Source organism: Gracilinanus agilis, chromosome 1, assembly GCF_016433145.1.
Source record: "Gracilinanus agilis isolate LMUSP501 chromosome 1, AgileGrace, whole genome shotgun sequence".
Lineage (NCBI taxonomy): Eukaryota > Metazoa > Chordata > Mammalia > Didelphimorphia > Didelphidae > Gracilinanus > Gracilinanus agilis.
In genome coordinates, this window is record NC_058130.1 from 547,377,574 (window position 1) to 547,395,385 (window position 17,812).

The 17,812-nt window shown below is 34.9% G+C and overlaps 1 protein-coding gene across 1 annotated transcript in view; it reads left to right on the forward strand.

Moving 5' to 3' along the window:
- Nucleotides 1–17,812, forward strand: part of SMCHD1 (structural maintenance of chromosomes flexible hinge domain containing 1) — a 175,424-nt gene that overhangs the window by 84,961 nt on the left and 72,651 nt on the right. The window contains exons 27-29 of the mRNA XM_044666720.1: nucleotides 6,731–6,819; nucleotides 8,695–8,813; nucleotides 9,879–10,046. Of these exons, the coding sequence (XP_044522655.1) occupies nucleotides 6,731–6,819; nucleotides 8,695–8,813; nucleotides 9,879–10,046 (376 nt within the window). The remainder of the gene's footprint in view (nucleotides 1–6,730; nucleotides 6,820–8,694; nucleotides 8,814–9,878; nucleotides 10,047–17,812) is intronic.

A 17,812-nucleotide genomic window follows, 5' to 3' on the forward strand; every position in this document is an offset into this window, starting at 1 on the left:
AAAATCTTTGAACCCCAACAGAAGGTTTTTTTATTTGCTCTTAGAAGGTTCAATAGGAAGCTATTGAGTAGAAGAGGTGACATGACCTGACCTTAGGACAGTCATTTTTAGTGGCTAAACAGAAAATGGACTGCAATACAGAGATATTTAAGGCAGATAACTCTAACATTAGCCTATTGCAGTAGATGATGAATGACTACATTAGAAGATAGAAGAGTATATATTTGACTGATATTGCTAAGGTGAAATTGATAGGATTTGCCAGCCGATTGGATATGGATATGGAGCGGGTGAATGAGACATAGTAAAATGGAGATGAGGACAGCTGGTATGCTGCAAGCCTGAGGAAAGGTAGGAGGTGGGAAGGGTTTAGGGAGGGAAATGAAGGAGCTCTCTTTTTGACATGTTGAGTTTAAAATGTCTCTTGAATGTCCAGTTTGAGATTATTTCTGAAAGGCAATTGGTGATATGAGATTAGAGGTCAACAGATAGTTTCGGAAAGGATAAGTAGTTTTGAAGAATCATCAGTATAGAAATGGTAATTAAATCAGTAGGAGCGCATGAAATCAACCGACAGAGGAAGAAGAGAAGAGGGTCCAGGACAGAATTCTGAGGGATTTTTTAACCTAAGAGATTTTTGGTAACTTTTGAGAGAGCAGTTTTGATAAAATAAGTTTGGAAGCCAATCTGTAAGAGGAAAGTTGGAGGTACCTTTTAGTGGTGGCCTTTTCTTTTTAAAAGTTTATTTAATTAATTAATTTAGAGTATTTTTCTGTGATTACATGAATCATGTTTTTCCCCTCACCTCCTCCCACCCCTCTCCTGTAGAGAACAAGCAGTTCTAATGGTGGCCTTTTCAAGGAGCTTAGCCACAAAAGGAAGAAGAGGATGATATGGGTTTGGAAGGATCAAGTGGGGATTTTTTTTGAGGATGGAGGGGAGGAATTAAGTAAGAGAATAGCCTAATTTCAAGGAAACAATAGCCAGGGACTGATTGAAAACGAGTGGGAATGACAGAAGGGGTTTTCTGTTGGAGAAAATAAGATTACTTGAACTCTAACCCTTGTTATATTCAAACTCTGAGAAATGTTGGTCTCACCTTGATTGACAGGGGAGACAGTTGGAGACATCAGACTGTTCCCAGATGCCGTTGAGCCAGGGGCAAATGTCGGTTGGCCTGAGAGTATAAATACCCCTAACAGCCATCTGGGAGGGATCTTTGACCATTGATCTTTGGGTCTTTGACCGTTGGTCATTGGTTCTCTCTTGGAATCTCCCTAGATCTTTAGGTCTCTGGGTCCCTGGGTGGTGAAAGGGAGGAAGGGAGGTCTGAGAAGACGAGGGTGGTTAAGGGTTGAATACTTACTGAATGCTGTCAAGGCTAATACATCACCAAACTGATAATAAGAAAGCTGAGAGGAAATCACCATCACGGCTGCAGCAAGAACAGACTACTCTCTCTGGTTTGGCAGTGGCCAAGCTGAACCAGAGGGGTTGTGACGAACAATAGCTCCAGCTTTACTGAATCAATAGCTTCCAGTCCTGAGTGACTATAGATTTTAGATATTAGATTGACAGGCTCTCCAATGCCCAATCTGTATCCTGATTATCCTTTCCCTAATTAAGATTATAGATAAAGTATTTAATAAGTACCTTCTGGAGTGGTCATTATATCACGAGCAAATGCAGTCAGATGAACAATGTGATCCAAGGCTAATCAGAGCCCAATATTAATAATTGATCTGACCCCAGGAGGGACCTGAAAAGGTTACCAATCCACCTGACCATTCGGAGTCTTTCCTGGGCACTGTTATTTAGAAGGGGAAATCACCTAGCAAGGGTGATTGGGGTTGGTGTTCCCCCATCACCAGCACTAGGGAGAATACAGAGATACAGCTCCACCCCACCAGTATCAATATCTATATTCCTCTAGACACCCATTCTTTATAACACCAGGGACTGAGAGAGTGGGAATGACAGAAGGGGTTTTCTGTTGGAGAAGATAAGATTACTTGAACTGGTGCTAACCCTTGGTGAATAGTAAGCCAACCTCTTCCCCGTGAGACAACATGGCTTTGGGATTGTTGTGTTCAAGGGACAGTGAGGAGCTCAGTAACATTGGATTATGTATAAATTGGAGGATCATAAGATATAACAAGATTGGAAAGGTAGGAAGGGCCAGGTTATACAGGTCTTCAAAAGCCTAACAGGATTTTATAGTTATTGTGGAGGAAGTAGGTAGCCACTTCAGTTTGTTGAAAGTTATACCCATGATTTCAGAAAATCCAGTTTGAGTTGGAAGATGGATTAAATGGGTTACAACTTTAGACAGAAAGACTAATCAACAGGCTGTTAAACTTTTGTAGATGTGATTGAGCCATATAAAAGAACAATGTTTTGGCAGAAACTGTGTAGGAGGTGATTTGTACTTTGTATAAAACATCTCCAGATCAAGAATTACAAAGCAGGAAGTGGGTGTTTGCTGGCCATGAGACTGGAAAAATTTATCTCTTGATTAGAATATTCAATTGATCAGAGCAGTATAGATGGTAATGATAATCAGAAAGATAAATAATATAGTGAAATAGCCACCATGGCAGCCATTTCATTCTTCTGTCCTCTCTCATAGTTCTTGTAAGGTATCCTGTAACAGGGCTAGGAAAATTGGTGCTATTGGGGGATAGAGAAATTTCATGTGGCAAAGGAGACTTCTAATCTTGGAATATACAACCACTTTACTATCTGTCTTCAGCACAGTTGTCATGAGTGTCTGTGACTTTGGCCAAGACATGATCATCAGTACGAATGGTAGTATCAGTGTTTTCTTCTACTTCAACCATGTCCATTAACAAATTTTCCCCTTGTTATGATTTATCAATGGGACACCTTGCCTAAATCAGTGGTAGCTGGATGAATACCATCTTGAGGAGGTCCTTGTTAGGACCTAGGACCAGTATCAAGAACTCATTGGCAGTGTCAGCAGTGACTCCTCTCTCCTTGGTGGTGGTTGCCTCCACCTTCTTGGGATATGTGAGTGTTGATGTCCTACCAAAATTGAAGATGAGAATTGCAGAAAATGGGCCAAACTTTAAAGTCAAGAGTAGAAAGTCTGTTGCATTGTCAAAACAAGCTCCAAAGACAACTATGAGAAATGAGAAGCTCCTTTATCTCTTTAGAAAGACAAAATGAAGAAGAGAATACCAATTCAAAATAGCATTTTAGTTTGAAGCATAACAAGAGCAGCCTAAGCCCTACCTGCCTCATTATTCCCAACCAGGCTATATAGCTTTAAGTCCTTGAGCACTATAATTTCAGTAGGACCAAAATTTCATATTACACATGTAAGTGTGAAAACCCCTACCCGCTTATATGAGGATTCGATTTTAATGTTAGCAACAGTTTTGAGTTGATCATAATTGTGATTCTAAGATAGATAACTAATGATATCATAAGTGATGATATATATATTTATTTATTTTAAACCCTTATCTTCTATCTTAGAGTCAATACTGTGTTTTGGCTCCAAGGCAGAAGAGTGGTAAGGGCTAGGCAATTAAGTGACTTACCCAGGGTCACACAGCTGGGAAGTGTCTGAGGCCGGATTTGAACCTAGGACCTCCTGTCTCTAGGCCTGGCTCTCAATCCACTGAGCAACCCAGCTGCCCCCATAAGAGATAATATTAACAGGCTTTTTGTGATTATTTTAGTGTAATTATTAAGGTTGAATTAAATACATAACTGCTTTAGCATAGGCCTTAGTGTTGTCAGTCTTACTTACCCTTCCAATTTGCTATATCATGCACCCTCAGTAATTATGGCCTTGAACTTATGACTGGGTCTCTATTAGCACAGAGGCTTTTGCCTTGATTAAAAAACCTGGTGACACCCCTTCACCTTTGTGTAACTCCTATACACCCTAGTATATACATCATCAGGCTTTTGCCCCACTTTTAGGCCTGGCACCTCCTCCTTATCCTGGCCACCTTAATGTTCATCATTCTTGACATCATCAGGCTTAGAAAGTAGGGTTCAAGCTCTCTCACTCCCTCCTTGTCTATCAAATGACTTCTACTAATGAGCAGTATTTCCTGATTACTTCAACCAGTCCACCTCTCTTTATTTTTATCACTTTTCTGAATTATTTCTGTACTCCCAAATGGCAGTGTGAAGTGGAAAAATAATGAACACAACCAACCTTATTTTTTTTATTTTTATTTTTATTTAGGATATTTTCCCATATTTACATATTTCATGTTCTTTCCCTCTCCCCAATCCCCCCCCCCCTTAGCCAACGCACAATTCCACTGGGTTTTACATGTATTATTGATTAAGCCCTAATTCCATATTATTGATAGTTGGGCTAGAGTTATCGTTTAGTTTCTACATCCCCAATAATATCCCCATCAACCCGTTTGTTCAAACAGTTGTTTTTCCTCTGTGTTTCTCCTCCCACAGTTCTTCCTCTGAATGTGGCTAGTTTTCTTTCTCATAAGTCCCTCAACCTTGCTCTGGATTCTTGCATTGCTGCTAGTAGAGATGTCCTGTATGTTCGATTATACCACAGTGTATCAGTCTCTGTGTACAATGCTCTCCTGCTTCTGCTCATTTCACTCTGCATCAGTTCTTGGAGGTCTTTCCAGTTCACATGGAATTCTTCCAGTTCTTTTTATTCCTTTGAGCACAATAGTATTCCATCACCAACAGATACCACAATTTGTTCAGCCATTCCCCAATTGAAGGACATTCTCTCATTTTCTAATTTTTTGCCACCACAAAGAGTGCGCTATAAATATTTTTGTACAAGTCTTTTCCTTATTATCTTTTTGGGGTATAAACCAAGCAGTGCTGTGGTTGGATCAAAAGGCAGATAGTCTTTTCAAGCCCTTTGAGCATAGTTCCAAATTGCCATCCAGAATGGTTGGATTAATTCACAACTCCACCAGCAATGCATTAATGTCCCAGTTTTGTCACATCCCCTCCAATATTCATTATTCTCCTCAGCTACCATTTTAACCAATCTGCTAGGTGTGAGGTGATACCTCAGAGTTGTTTTGATTTGCATTTCTCTAATTATTAGAGATTTAGAACACTTTCTCATGTGCCTATTGATAGTTTTGATTTCTTTATCTGAAAATTGCCTATTCATGTCCCTTGTCCATTTATCGATTGGTGGGTAGCTTGATTTTTTTGTACAATTGATTTAGCTCCTTGTATATTGAGTAATTAGACCTTTGTCTGAGTCTTTTGTTATAAAGATTTTTTCCCAATTTGTTGCTTCCCTTCTAATTTTGTAGCATTGGTTTTGTCTGTACAAAAACTCTTTAGTTTAATGTAGTCAAAATTATTCATTTTACATTTTGTAATTTTTTCTAACTCTTGCTTGGCAACCAACCTTATTTAATCCATAATAATATGTAGGAAATATTGTAACTGACACCAAGCATATAGATACTTAGTTTGATGCTCTTCTGGTTCCCATGAAGTATTAATTTTTATTGGACTACAACTCTGATGTGAGTCACCAGGATGCTATAATAGGCAAGAAGACTAATAAAATTTTAGGCTTCTTTATGTATTTAAGATCAGGAATCTTAAGAGTTCCACTATATTCTGTTTTGATCAAACTATATTCAAAATTCATTTCTGGATAATGCATTTTAAAAATACTGTAGTAAATTTATGAACATCAAGAGGAGCATGATCAGGAAGATGAAAGACTTTCTGTTTGTCATGTTCAGTTTAGTATACATCAGCATTTTTCAAGCCTTTGTTATAAGTACAAGATAGTACATTAGTTTCAGAGGATACAAGACTAAAATACAGGTTCTGCTGTCATTAAGTTTACCTTCATATGAGAATTGGTTGAAATAACTGTTATTTAGATTGGTGAAAAGAAAACTACCAGGACATATGGAATTTCTTCTTAAGCCTTTTACAGTTGTCAACATGAATGATGGAGTAGACTTGTGCTTCTTTGATCTTGAGAGTAGAATTACAAGCACTGTGTAGAAGTTTCTAAGTATCAAGTTTAGGCTTGATGAAAGGAAATAATTGTTAGGTATTTGGTAGAAAGGTTTATTTTGGCATGACTTGAATTAGTTGGCTACTGAAGCCCATTCCAGTTTTAAGATTCAGTGATTTAAAGGAATCTATTCAGTTGAGTTCAAGAAACATTTATGAAAATGCAAAGACTTTTTTTTAAATTTTTTAAAACATTTATTAATATTCATTTTTAAAATGGTTAAATGATTCATGCTCCTACTTTCCCCTTCACTCCCAGCTCCCCCCCCACCCATGGCCAATGCACATTTTCACTGGTTTTAACTGCAAAGACTTTTTTGCAAAGCACTAGAACATAGGGACAGATAAAAGAAAATATTATGTCACAAGGAGCTAAAATTCTTCTGGAAGAATACAGCATCTATGTATAAGTAAATACAACATAAGCTGAGTAGGAGAAAGTCCTTTACAAATATGGACATTAGGGAACACTTCTTGTAGAAGCATTGAAGGAAGCTAATGAACCCATAGTAATGAAGTTTTGGATCTTTCTAAGTTTTCTAGCTGATTTTACTTTTTTTGGGGTGGGGCTTACTTCTGGGTTTTTACTTATATTGTTCTTGTTTGAGTTGGCTAAGGGGATGTTATTGATAGGACACTGTAAATTTCTATAAAAATTTCCTTTGATTAATGACTTAAGGAAATTATTATAATTTTGAACTAATTTCAGACCATTGCCTGATGAACCAAAACACCTTAAATGCAAGTTAAAAGGAACAAAAACAGTACAAATGGGTCAAGAACTCCAAGGAGAAATAGGTTAGTATGCCATATTCTATGTTTTTATATTCAGAATTTCTTATAAAGAGACTGGAAATTTGTAGATTCATTATTTTTAATAAAAATTAATTATAACAAGGAGAATCAGTCAATGAGAACTCATCATTTAGATTCATGAGAGTGTATGATGAATCAAATACTGCTGATTTTTAAAATATTAAATTAATGTAATAGAAAGAATATCACACTACAAATCAATAGAACTGATTTTTTTTTCCTTTGATGCCGGTAGTCCTTCCTATGTAACTTTGTGGAAGTCATTTAAATGTATATAGGCCTCATTTTCCTGAACTAGGGTAAAAATACTATCCATCTTTATTGTAAAGTGCAAATGACAATAAGGTATGTTTAAAGCATTCTGTAATGATATATTTTCATTTTTATTTTGGTCCAGACATGTGATCTCAATGATATAGAGAACTATAGATGAGGAAATTCCCTCTTATGCATATCAGCAATTGTTCTGCAATTTAAAGTCTTAGAGAGCTAGTGCAATAGGATTTTTTTTTTTTTTTTTTTTTACATTTTTAAATCCTTAACTTCTGTGTATTGGCTCCTAGGTGGAAGAGTGGTAAGGGAGGGCAATGGGGGTCAAGTGACTTGCCCAGGGCCACACAGCTGGGAAGTGTCTGAGGCCGGGTTTGAACCTAGGATCTCCCGTCTCTATGCCTGACTCTCAATCCATTGAGCTACCCAGCTGCCCTTAGTGCAATAGGATTTTGAGATGAAGTGACGTGCCCAGGGTCACAATATGTTTCAGAAGCAGGAATTGAATCTGGATCTTCTGAATGTGAGGCCAGGACTTATCTACCACTTGCTGTGCCTCATGCTGTCATAATAGATAAAACAAAACTCAAATGGGCATGCATTGATATACCATATCTACTTAAATATTTCCACATTTTTACTTCTTTTGACCACATTCTAAAATCTAATTTGAAGAAGTAATATGCCGCAATTGCCCTATCTGACTCTAATATTATCAGAAAACAGATTTATTGTAAGATGTTGTATTGAAAAGGGTAAGGTAAGGTATGTGGGCTGAGATTTTCCTACGTATTAATGAAAACTGTCTTACCTCTCCCAACTGACCCTGTTGAGGGTCTCTTCAGCCCTCAGCAAAGCTGAGGCTATACTGATTTCCTCTCTGTCTCAGATTCCCCATCTATTCTAACTACCTATGCTAAGCACACAATGGTTTGTCTTTGTGAGAAAATGTAGATAGTTGTAGAGTCAGAATAGATGCCAGGCATGACTAAGTCACTCTGGTGAGCCAAAGCTCAACAAAGCAACTGAGCAATTCAGTCACTAACACTGGTAATTCTTCCTTGAGACTTCTTCAGATGTTATAGCAGAGTAGGGGACCAAAGATGTTCTGGAAATGGCTATTTTCTCACAGGAACCGGGTGAAGGAATCTGGGATGCAAGAACTGGGTTTTGGAGATGTTTCCCTCTCCAGAGTTCAAACCCAACTCCTGAATGGCAGTTATTTTCCTCAGGATTCTGAGAGCTTCCCCTGTACTCCTTGGTGCCCTTCATTCCATTACCTCTCTCTGTGTCTCCACTCTAGTTACTTTCTTCCCAAATTTCCACTTATCACTGATATGCACTGGGCATATGACCCTAGGTGAATTGCTTCTTTTTTCAGTGCTTAAGGCAACTCTAAGCCTATAACTTGCTGAGAAGATAAGAACCTATTCTGTTATAGGGAGTTCCATTTATAGTAATGAAATAGTTGCTCTGGTATCAATCCCTATGCTTACAATGTTAAATTTATATCAAAATTGGTACCATTTTAGAGTTGACTTCATTAAAACACTGTCAATACAAAATATTTTCCTTTTGTTTTTAAAGAGGTAATAATTACAGATCAGTATGGGAATCAGATTCAAACTTTCACATCAAATTGTTTAAATTCTTTGGGAGTTTCTGGAAACGGACTTGATAAATCCAATATGAAAACAATTTGGCAGGTAAGACTGACTTAAAATATTTTTGTATGGTTTTTATTTTCACATGATGAAAAATGGATATAGTCTAGAAAGTAGATTTTTAATTTTTGTTCCTTTTTTCAAGTGGAAATTCATGCTGGTAGGTTTTCTCTGGCCATATATTTTAGGAAATTTGTACTTGAAGTGGAGAGAAAGAGTAGAGCACCATTTGTTTAATATCACTATATAATTATGTATGATTCAAAATTATTTAAAAAATGAAAAAATTGGATATCTTATTGAGACTAATGACTTTAGGAAACCATGGTGCCATTTGTTGCTAATGGTAAAGTTTCAGTGCTTAAGAAAATTCAAATAATTAGAATTATTGTTTGCCCTGCTTTGCAGTGGTGGAAGACTATGGATATGGAATGTCACCATGATATATTCTGCTTCAGCAACTCACAGTGGTTCTTTATTGTCTGTCACAAAAAGGTCAAACTGCACTGCCTGGCTTTTAAGGCCTCAATCTATATATTCAAATCTATTTTTCAATATTTTTAAATAATCTTTTAAGTATTGTTTTTTTCTCTGCACAGCACATGCTTTTAATTAGGTGGGCTGAGCAGCCTTTGATAATACTGCCCCTAGCTGGAATATCTAAGTTCCGCCTTTCCACCATGGACCATATTGTCTCTATTTCAAACAATTCTCCCCCTTCTGGATCCTAGCATTTAGCATGGTGCCTAGCCCATAGGCAATACTTAAGAAATGCTAGTTGACTGACTGGATTCCTACTGCAATTACAGTTAGAATCTTGTGATTTAATATTTAATTTTATTATTTGTTCGTTTAACTACAGGAATTTCTTCATGAATCGAGATCAATAAATAGTTTAGTAAATGGTCTCTGAAGGCTTTGAGACAACCTCTTAGGTTTGGTTTGCTTTCTTTTTGTGCCCAGTAGAGTGCTGAAAAGATATTTTACCATGTTAAATGACCTAGACATGTCTATCTGAAAATGAAGCTGAATAAGAAATAATTCCCTTAAATTAAAAAAAAAACACTTTAAATTATATTTTTCTTTTTAACCTATCTTTATTATTAGGAGAACACACAGACTATAATTATAAAAGGCATAAAATTTAACCCAGGTCCTCCTGGAAACAAGGAGCTCTGCTTTGCATGGCGTGAGTTTTCTGACTTTCTCCGGGTACAACTAATTTCTGGACCACCAGCTAAACTTCTCCTGGTAAACTGGCCAGAGTTAACAGAGGTAAATAGGATTTCTAACTTGATCCAATTTGCTTGATATACAATGAATACATCTTGATTATGGTTTTCAGAGATATGAGGGACTAGAAATCAATATGATGCTCATTGTTCTAGAACTTGACAGTGGTCAGTGGTCATTTGGTCTAGCTGTCTCATTTTACGGATATTGGAGATATTATTATTGAGGTGCATTTAGTAATGCAGTTGATATTTAACTCTAATAGCTTCTTTCTGGGAAAGTATAGTTGTAATCCTTGAACATTTGACTTTATTGGCAGAAATGAACAGTGAATGAGAGGAGAGGAGAAATATGCATTTATGTTTAGGAACTTTTGGGAGGGGAAAGAATACCAGTGGCTGGTCTGGGAGATCTTCAAGCTGAGGATGAATAATTACATGTTGTATGCATTTGGTTAGGGCATTCTTGTTCAGATCTTGATTGCACTAGATGACTTAAAATTCTGTGATAAGGGAAATAGATTAGTTAAAATATATTAGGTTTTCATCTGACATCTTTTTACTGATTATTTTCTAAATCTTTTTTAAAGTTATTGTATATACTTCTTACTTCAGTTTCAGAGAACCACATTCTAATATGACATATTTCCTTGTGGTACAGTGGAATACCCTATTTGTAGAATCAGAAGGTCTGGCCTTAAATCTAATTTCTAACTTTTACTATCTATATGATCTTTTGGCAAGCCACTAAACCTCTTGGGACCTCAGTATGCTCATCTGCAAAAAGAAAGTGTTTGATCAGGTGTTTGATCAGGTAACCTCTTAAGCTTCCTTCTAGCTCTAGAACTGATTCTTTGATTATGTATTTCAGGTTTTCATAAAGATGCAAGGACAGAGAAATAATCTAGCTTTTGTATACCTTATTACTTAATTACTCATTATGTTTCTAATAATTCTTCATTAAAGGAGAATCTGTTATTTAATTTACATGCATACTCATTGAAAAGTATTGAAAAATAGTGGCAGCTAGCTGGCTCAATATAAAGAGCTTGGTTTGCAGATAAGAGTTCCTAGGTTCAAATCTGGCCTCAAATAATTCTTAGGTGTATGACTGAGCAAATCACTTGACCCCAGCTTCCTAGCCCTTTCCACCCTTCTGCCTTGGAATGAAGATTTAGTTTTTATTCTAAGTCAGAAGGTAACAGTTTTTCAAAAGGGGGGGGGGAATTAGAAATCAGTGGCTTAAAACAACTTATTCATATCTTAAAATTTTAATTTCCTATACTTGTTTTTGATTGTAAAAATTCTTTTTATATATTAATTTTCGAACACTAAAATAAGCTTAGAAGTTATATCTTTTGCTTTACAAAAATAGCTATGTTTTTCTGGACCAATCATTTAACCTTTTCTAGCCTCAGTTCCCCCATTTATAAAATGGGAAGGATAATAATTCACTTAATGATTTTTCAGGATTTTTGCGTGTAGAAAATCCCTTGTAAAATTTTTAGCTCTGAGTTATATGCAGAATTATGACTTTAATATTGTTTTGTTTTTATAATTATTTATTTAGACTATTTTTCTATAGTTACATACATGATTTATGTTCTCTCCCTCCCTTTTTCTCTCCCCCTTTCCAGAGCTGACAAGCAATTCCACTGGGTTATACATGTAATTGATGATTAATTTTTTTTAATCATTGTATTTGTTTAATTTCTTTTCTTGTAAATAGAGGTGAAAATCTTATTTCAGTGTAATAATTGGCATAATTTTCATAAATCATTTCAAAGAGTGAAATCCACAGTTTCAGAAGGTCTTTGTAGATTGTTTTACAGTTTATATTTATGATATTGATTTTTATGTCAGTACAAGTTAATTTTAATTATTTTAGCAAGTGGATGTATTTTCACATTTAAGGTCCTTATATCTTTCATAAAATACCCTTTGTTAAAATGATTCATGATTAAAACATACTTGGTATAATAGAAATAATTGATTCAAATAATTTGTAAATTCTTTGACTATCAAAGGACTATAGAAACAGATTAATCACTCTTTTCTCTAACTTTACCTTTCAAATCACCTTTATATTAACTACTTCCACCTCCTTTGCTTTTAGTCTCTTGAATGTATGATGACCTTTCTTTTAGTAAAGACCAACTTCTCTGCTTTTTGCTTGATCCCCAAATTTTTGTTTTCTCTATGCACTTGTATTTTTATTATGCCTTCTTTCTTAATGATCAGTTTTCCTTATCTAAACCTTTCTCTTTATTTACAAAAAACCCAGATCTCTCATCCTTTAAAAAAAAATGTCACTTGATCCTACCATTCCTTAAGGACATTATTTAATGTCTTGTTTGTTTCACTGCCACACTCCTAGAAAAAGCTGTCCTGTCCTGTTCTTTTTGCCTCCTCTTTCTCACCTTACACTTACACATTACAATTTTGTTTCCTCTTGTTTCTAAACAGAAACTTACCTCTCCCGAGTTATTTCAATGATCTTTTATAAATTCTTTTGTTTTTATGTCATTTTCATTTTGTCCATCCATTTCTAGATTTATTCCACCCCTTTTTTCTTGCTGGAGGAATCTTGTTTTGTATCATTAACAAAAAGAGGAAAAGTAGCCTTTCAAGCTTACCAACCTATCAACTAAATGTGACTGTCTATCTTTCTATCTATGTGTGTGTATTTATGTGGATGTGTGGTGGTGTTGGGGTTTTATTGACCATACCCATATTCCCCTACTTTGCAAAGAAAGGAGATTTAAATTTTCTCATCTTTTAGGTGGGAACAAGTTCGTTTTTTGTTGTTGTTCTTTCCATTTACATTGTTGTCTGGAAGTGATCAGTTTTTCTGTCTTTTTTGCTGTATCATCATTGTTGTCCTCTCTCATGTGTATAGATATACCTTGAACTTCTTTCCTACAATCTCACTTTTTTAAGTCTCCACATGCTTTTTAAGATTTGGTGATTTCAATTAGTACCTCTATGCAGATAACTTCTAGATGTCTATGTATCTAACCCATGATTTTCTCATGAATTACAGTTCTATATCACCTGCTGTCATTTTAGCCAATCCGCTGGGTGTGAGGTGATACCTCAGAGTTGTTTTGATTTGCTTTTCTCTAATTATTAGAGATTTAGAACACTTTCTCATGTGCTTATTTTGATACTTTTGATTTCTTTATCTGAAAATTGCCTATTCATGTCCCTTGCCCATTTATCAATTGGGGAATGGCTTGATTTTTTTATACAATTGATTTAGCTCCTTGTGTATTTGAGTAATTGGACCTCTGTCAGAGTTTTTTGTTATAAAGATTTTTTTTCCCAGTTTGTTGTTTCCCTTCTGATTTTGGTTGCATTGTTTTTGTTTGTACAAAACCTTTTTAATTTAATGTAATCAAAATTATTTATTTTACATTTTGTTATTTTTTCTAACTCTTGCTTGGTTTTAAAATCTTTCATTTCCCAGAGATCTGACAAGTATACTATTCTGTGTTCACTTTATTTATATTTCCCCTCTTTATATTCAAGTCATTCCCTATGTCTTTCTTAATCAAGGCTTATTTCTTACTGTTGCTTTGTCTGAGATTGTTATCCATGACTGCTTTTTTAGTTTCAGATGAAATATAATAGATTTTTACTTCAATTCCTAATTCCAACTGTGAATATTTGTTTTAAATGTTATGATTATTGTTATTATTATTATTTGATGATTATTGCAACTTGATTTTGTTAGATGCTATTTTCCAAGTCCCTTGTGTAATACTCTTATAGATGAGTTACTCCTCTGTAGTTTGTTTCAGTAATGACCTTTGCAATCATTAAATCTTAATATCCCTTAAAGAAAAATCTCCTTTATCTTTCTGAAACATCTTATACTGTTTGCTGTTTCTTTAAAATCCTTACTGTCTTGTCTTAGATTGATACTAGATATCAGTTCCAGGACAGAAGAGCAGTAAGGGCTAGGCAGTTGGGGTTAAATGACTTACCTAGGGTCATATATCTAGAAAATATCTGTGACTAAATTTAAACTCAAGACCTTCTGTCCCCAGACCTGAAGCACCTAGCTGCCTCACTACTATGCCTTTATTTTTATTTTTATTATTTATTTATGTTTTAGTTTTTCTTTGACTTCATTACATTATTGGAAATCTTAATTTTTTTAATTTTTTTCTTCCTCAGATACTGTGACACATCTTTCTCCTTATATAACATTCTTAATTCTTGATAGATCTTTATAGATCCACTTATCATTGCTATGCAGTAATCTCTTAGAATTTTATCTTGAACCCTGACACTCCCCCTAAGTTTTCTGTTCTACATTTCTATTTTCTGTTGACTTTTTATACTTGAGTTTCCCATTATCATTTCTCATTCTTTCTGAAGAAATGTCATAATGTCCAGGGAAATTTGATGTTATGATCAGAAAACAATATGATAAATTTGTTGCGGACAAATGTCAGATAAAAAATTCTGGAGAATTGCATAGATAAAAGATGTCTTATTAGTATAGTTGTCGTAGTTATACATTTTTTATTGGGTTTTATGATGTTGGTTTAAAAACCAACAATAACACCTGAGCTTGCACATTTAGATAGCTAGGTGGCATAGTGGATAGTGTGCTACTGAACTTGGAATCAGGAAGTTATAAATTCAATCCTTGCCTTAGATCCTTTCTATCTGGGTACCTTCAAGGTAAAATCCCACTTAAGGATTCAGCATCTGTTTCCTCACCAAAAAATGAGACAATAATATCACCTACCTCTCAAGATTGCTAAAATCAAATAAGATAATACAATCAGTGCTTTACTTAACTGGATTGATTTGTAGACTTCTTGGAAAAGTGATTTTTATATAATATGAATTTGCCTGCAGAAATCGGGAGGGGAAAGAGGCACGAAGAGAACCACAGACCCTTGGAAGGAGAGTGCTAGTAGATACAGTTCAAGGACGTGTTGGGACTAGGGACAGAGAAAAGAGAGCTGGAAGAGGACAGGAACAGGTTGGGGTCTCCTCTCTTGGTGCTAGAGGTCTCAGATCAAGCCCCAGTCAATCAGCCAGGGTGGTAATCACTTTAAAGATACATTCTTCTGCTTTCACTTGTAGGGGTTTTTATTTTTATAACTTTTATAAGTAGGAGGAGAGAGAGAGACAGAGACAGAGACAGAGAAAACTGTAAACAGATTTTTTTTTGTAATGTGAACTTTAAGAATCCTTTGTGAATTTGCATAATTTACATTAAGCAAGAACTATATATCTCAAGTTCTTTGTATACTTGAAGATGCTCTCCTTATTTCATATAAGAACTTTGAAACAGTCTTCATTGTGTTTTCTGCACTAGTTATATTTGTGAGTAGAGCTGTTTGTTCTTCATTTCTAAATTGCATTCATCAGATTTACAAAATAAGACCAAAAAGGAACATCACAATTCTTGAGAGGTTGAGGGAAAACAGGCATATTAATGCGTTGTTGGTGGGGCTATGAATTATCCAGCCATTCTGGAAAACTATTTGGAACTATGCCCCCAAAGCTATTAAACTTGTGTGTATACCTTTGACCTGTCATCTTCCATATTGGATCTATAATCCCAAAGAGAAGAGAGAAAGAAAAAGCCTCTTATGTAAATGAAAATTTTTAGTAGTTCTTTTTGTATTGGTAATGAATTGGAAATTGAAGGAATGATCATCAGTTGAGGTATTGCTGCTATGTGAATATAATGTAATGCTTCAATATAATGTTCAATGAGACAGAGGTCAAATTCCCTGTTACAGGATGTCTGCAACCAGTTCTCCCTGAACCAGATTAAAATTTAATTGAGAAATGTTTTAATAAATTAAATAAAAATAAAGCACATTAAGTTAATTTGTGGCTTTTTAAGTCAGTATGCAGGTTTCTATTTCAGTTAAGCGCACCATTGCTCCAAGACGATGAAGGGAAGAATAGTTAGAGAAACCTTAAAGAAAGCTTATATGAATTGATGGTGGAGTAATAAGCAGAACAACTAAAACAATTCATCCAATAACAACAATATTACAAAGACAAAAAAATTTGAAATACTGATCAGTGTAACAAGCTATTATAGTTCCACAAGAATGGAATAAAGCATGCTTTCTACCTCCTGGTGGAGAGTTAATGGACTCAGGAAAGATTGAAACATTGTTTTCTAACATGGCCAGTATAGGAATTTATTTCACTTTACAATTTGTATTTGTGAACAGGGATTTTACTTTTCCTTTCTTTTCTTCTTAATGTATGGTGTGGGTGGGGGAAATAGAAGGGATAGACAACTGATTTTTGTTGATTGGAAAAAATTAAATTTCAAAAAAGTAGTTTTAATTTAATTTCTTTGATAGATCAATATTCTTATTGGTATACGTAATCCTTCCAATGATTATAACCTTTTCATGGTAATCATTCCTTTCAATGATCTCTTGAAATCTTCTCCCTGAGCCTACCTGATATGCCTGGATCTTTCCTTAATTCTCTTGATATTTTGTGAATACCAGTGAAACACATTGCTATCTACCAGCTATCCATTTCTCCCACCACATGATTGGTCCACTTGATTTTATCTTCATACATCTGATATATTTTATGTTATTTTTCTCATAAATTTTGATTATTGATGTGTTGCAACATTACTCAGACTTGACTATACTTTTTTCCATTGCTCTTTGAGTTACTCTTAACTATATTTAATTTCTATGGTACCACATGATTTACCACTATTAGCATCACTTTAAGTAATGTTATATTCCTCTGTCTCCTTAATAGGATTGGAGTCATTATAAAAACAATGTAGTTTCCCAAAGGTGGTCCACCTTCACTGTCTTACTCCTGTTAATCCTGGTACAAGTTTATATTATGATCAGGACACTAGGCATTCTTCAACAGCTTTGTTTCTCCTTTGAGAAGGTTAGTTAGGCTAAATTCTTTTTAGTGATTATGAATGTTATTTAAGAGGCTCCATAGTCTTTTCTGTCCTAAAGTGCTCAGAACAATATTATCTATTATCTAGTTACTGAAACACTTGAAAAAGACCTCATACATAGGGAATTCCTTTTCAATTTGAACTCTATGCTGGATTTTTTCCTTGAAAATGGCAAAAACTTTAAGTGCATGTATGTCTTATTTTATGCCTTTATATTTATAATTAGAAAGATATTGGGCAAAGTTCTTACATCTGTTACATATATCAAAGATTCCAGTATTATTTTGGCATATATGTGGAAAACACTTTTTGTGAGGAGAGCCTTTAAGGCAGTATCTTTTTCTTTTAAATCAAATAATCATTTATAGTCAACAAACAAATATAATTTTCTTCATATTTTCTATAGTTTTTAGTTAATTCAATGTAAAGTTGTAATATGCTAGAGATCATCATTTGGGAAGTTCAATTCCTTTGGCATGGAATAGATAAATTAATTTAGACAGATTTGACAATTTTTATGTTGGCTTGGCCTGACCATGAGCAATTAATGTTTTTCCCAATTGTCTGAGGTCTTCCAAATGTATTTTTGCTTTTAAATGATGTTTCCCTTATCTGCTTTATTACCCTTCTTGGGATTAGGCACTCTTTGGGGGGTGAGGGTGGGCAGAAGTGATTTCTAAGTTTTTTGGTCACCTTAGGAAAATTGACATATTCGTTAAAATTCCTTAGAAAATGATAGTAATATGTCAACACCTGTTCTTTTAATCATTTTGGGGTGGGGTGGGGCAATAATTAAATAGTTTGGATTGAATTTGCCCCAACTCAGTGCTTTGTCTGTGTCTGAATCTAGTTTCATTGATTCTGTTGTTTTCTCTAAC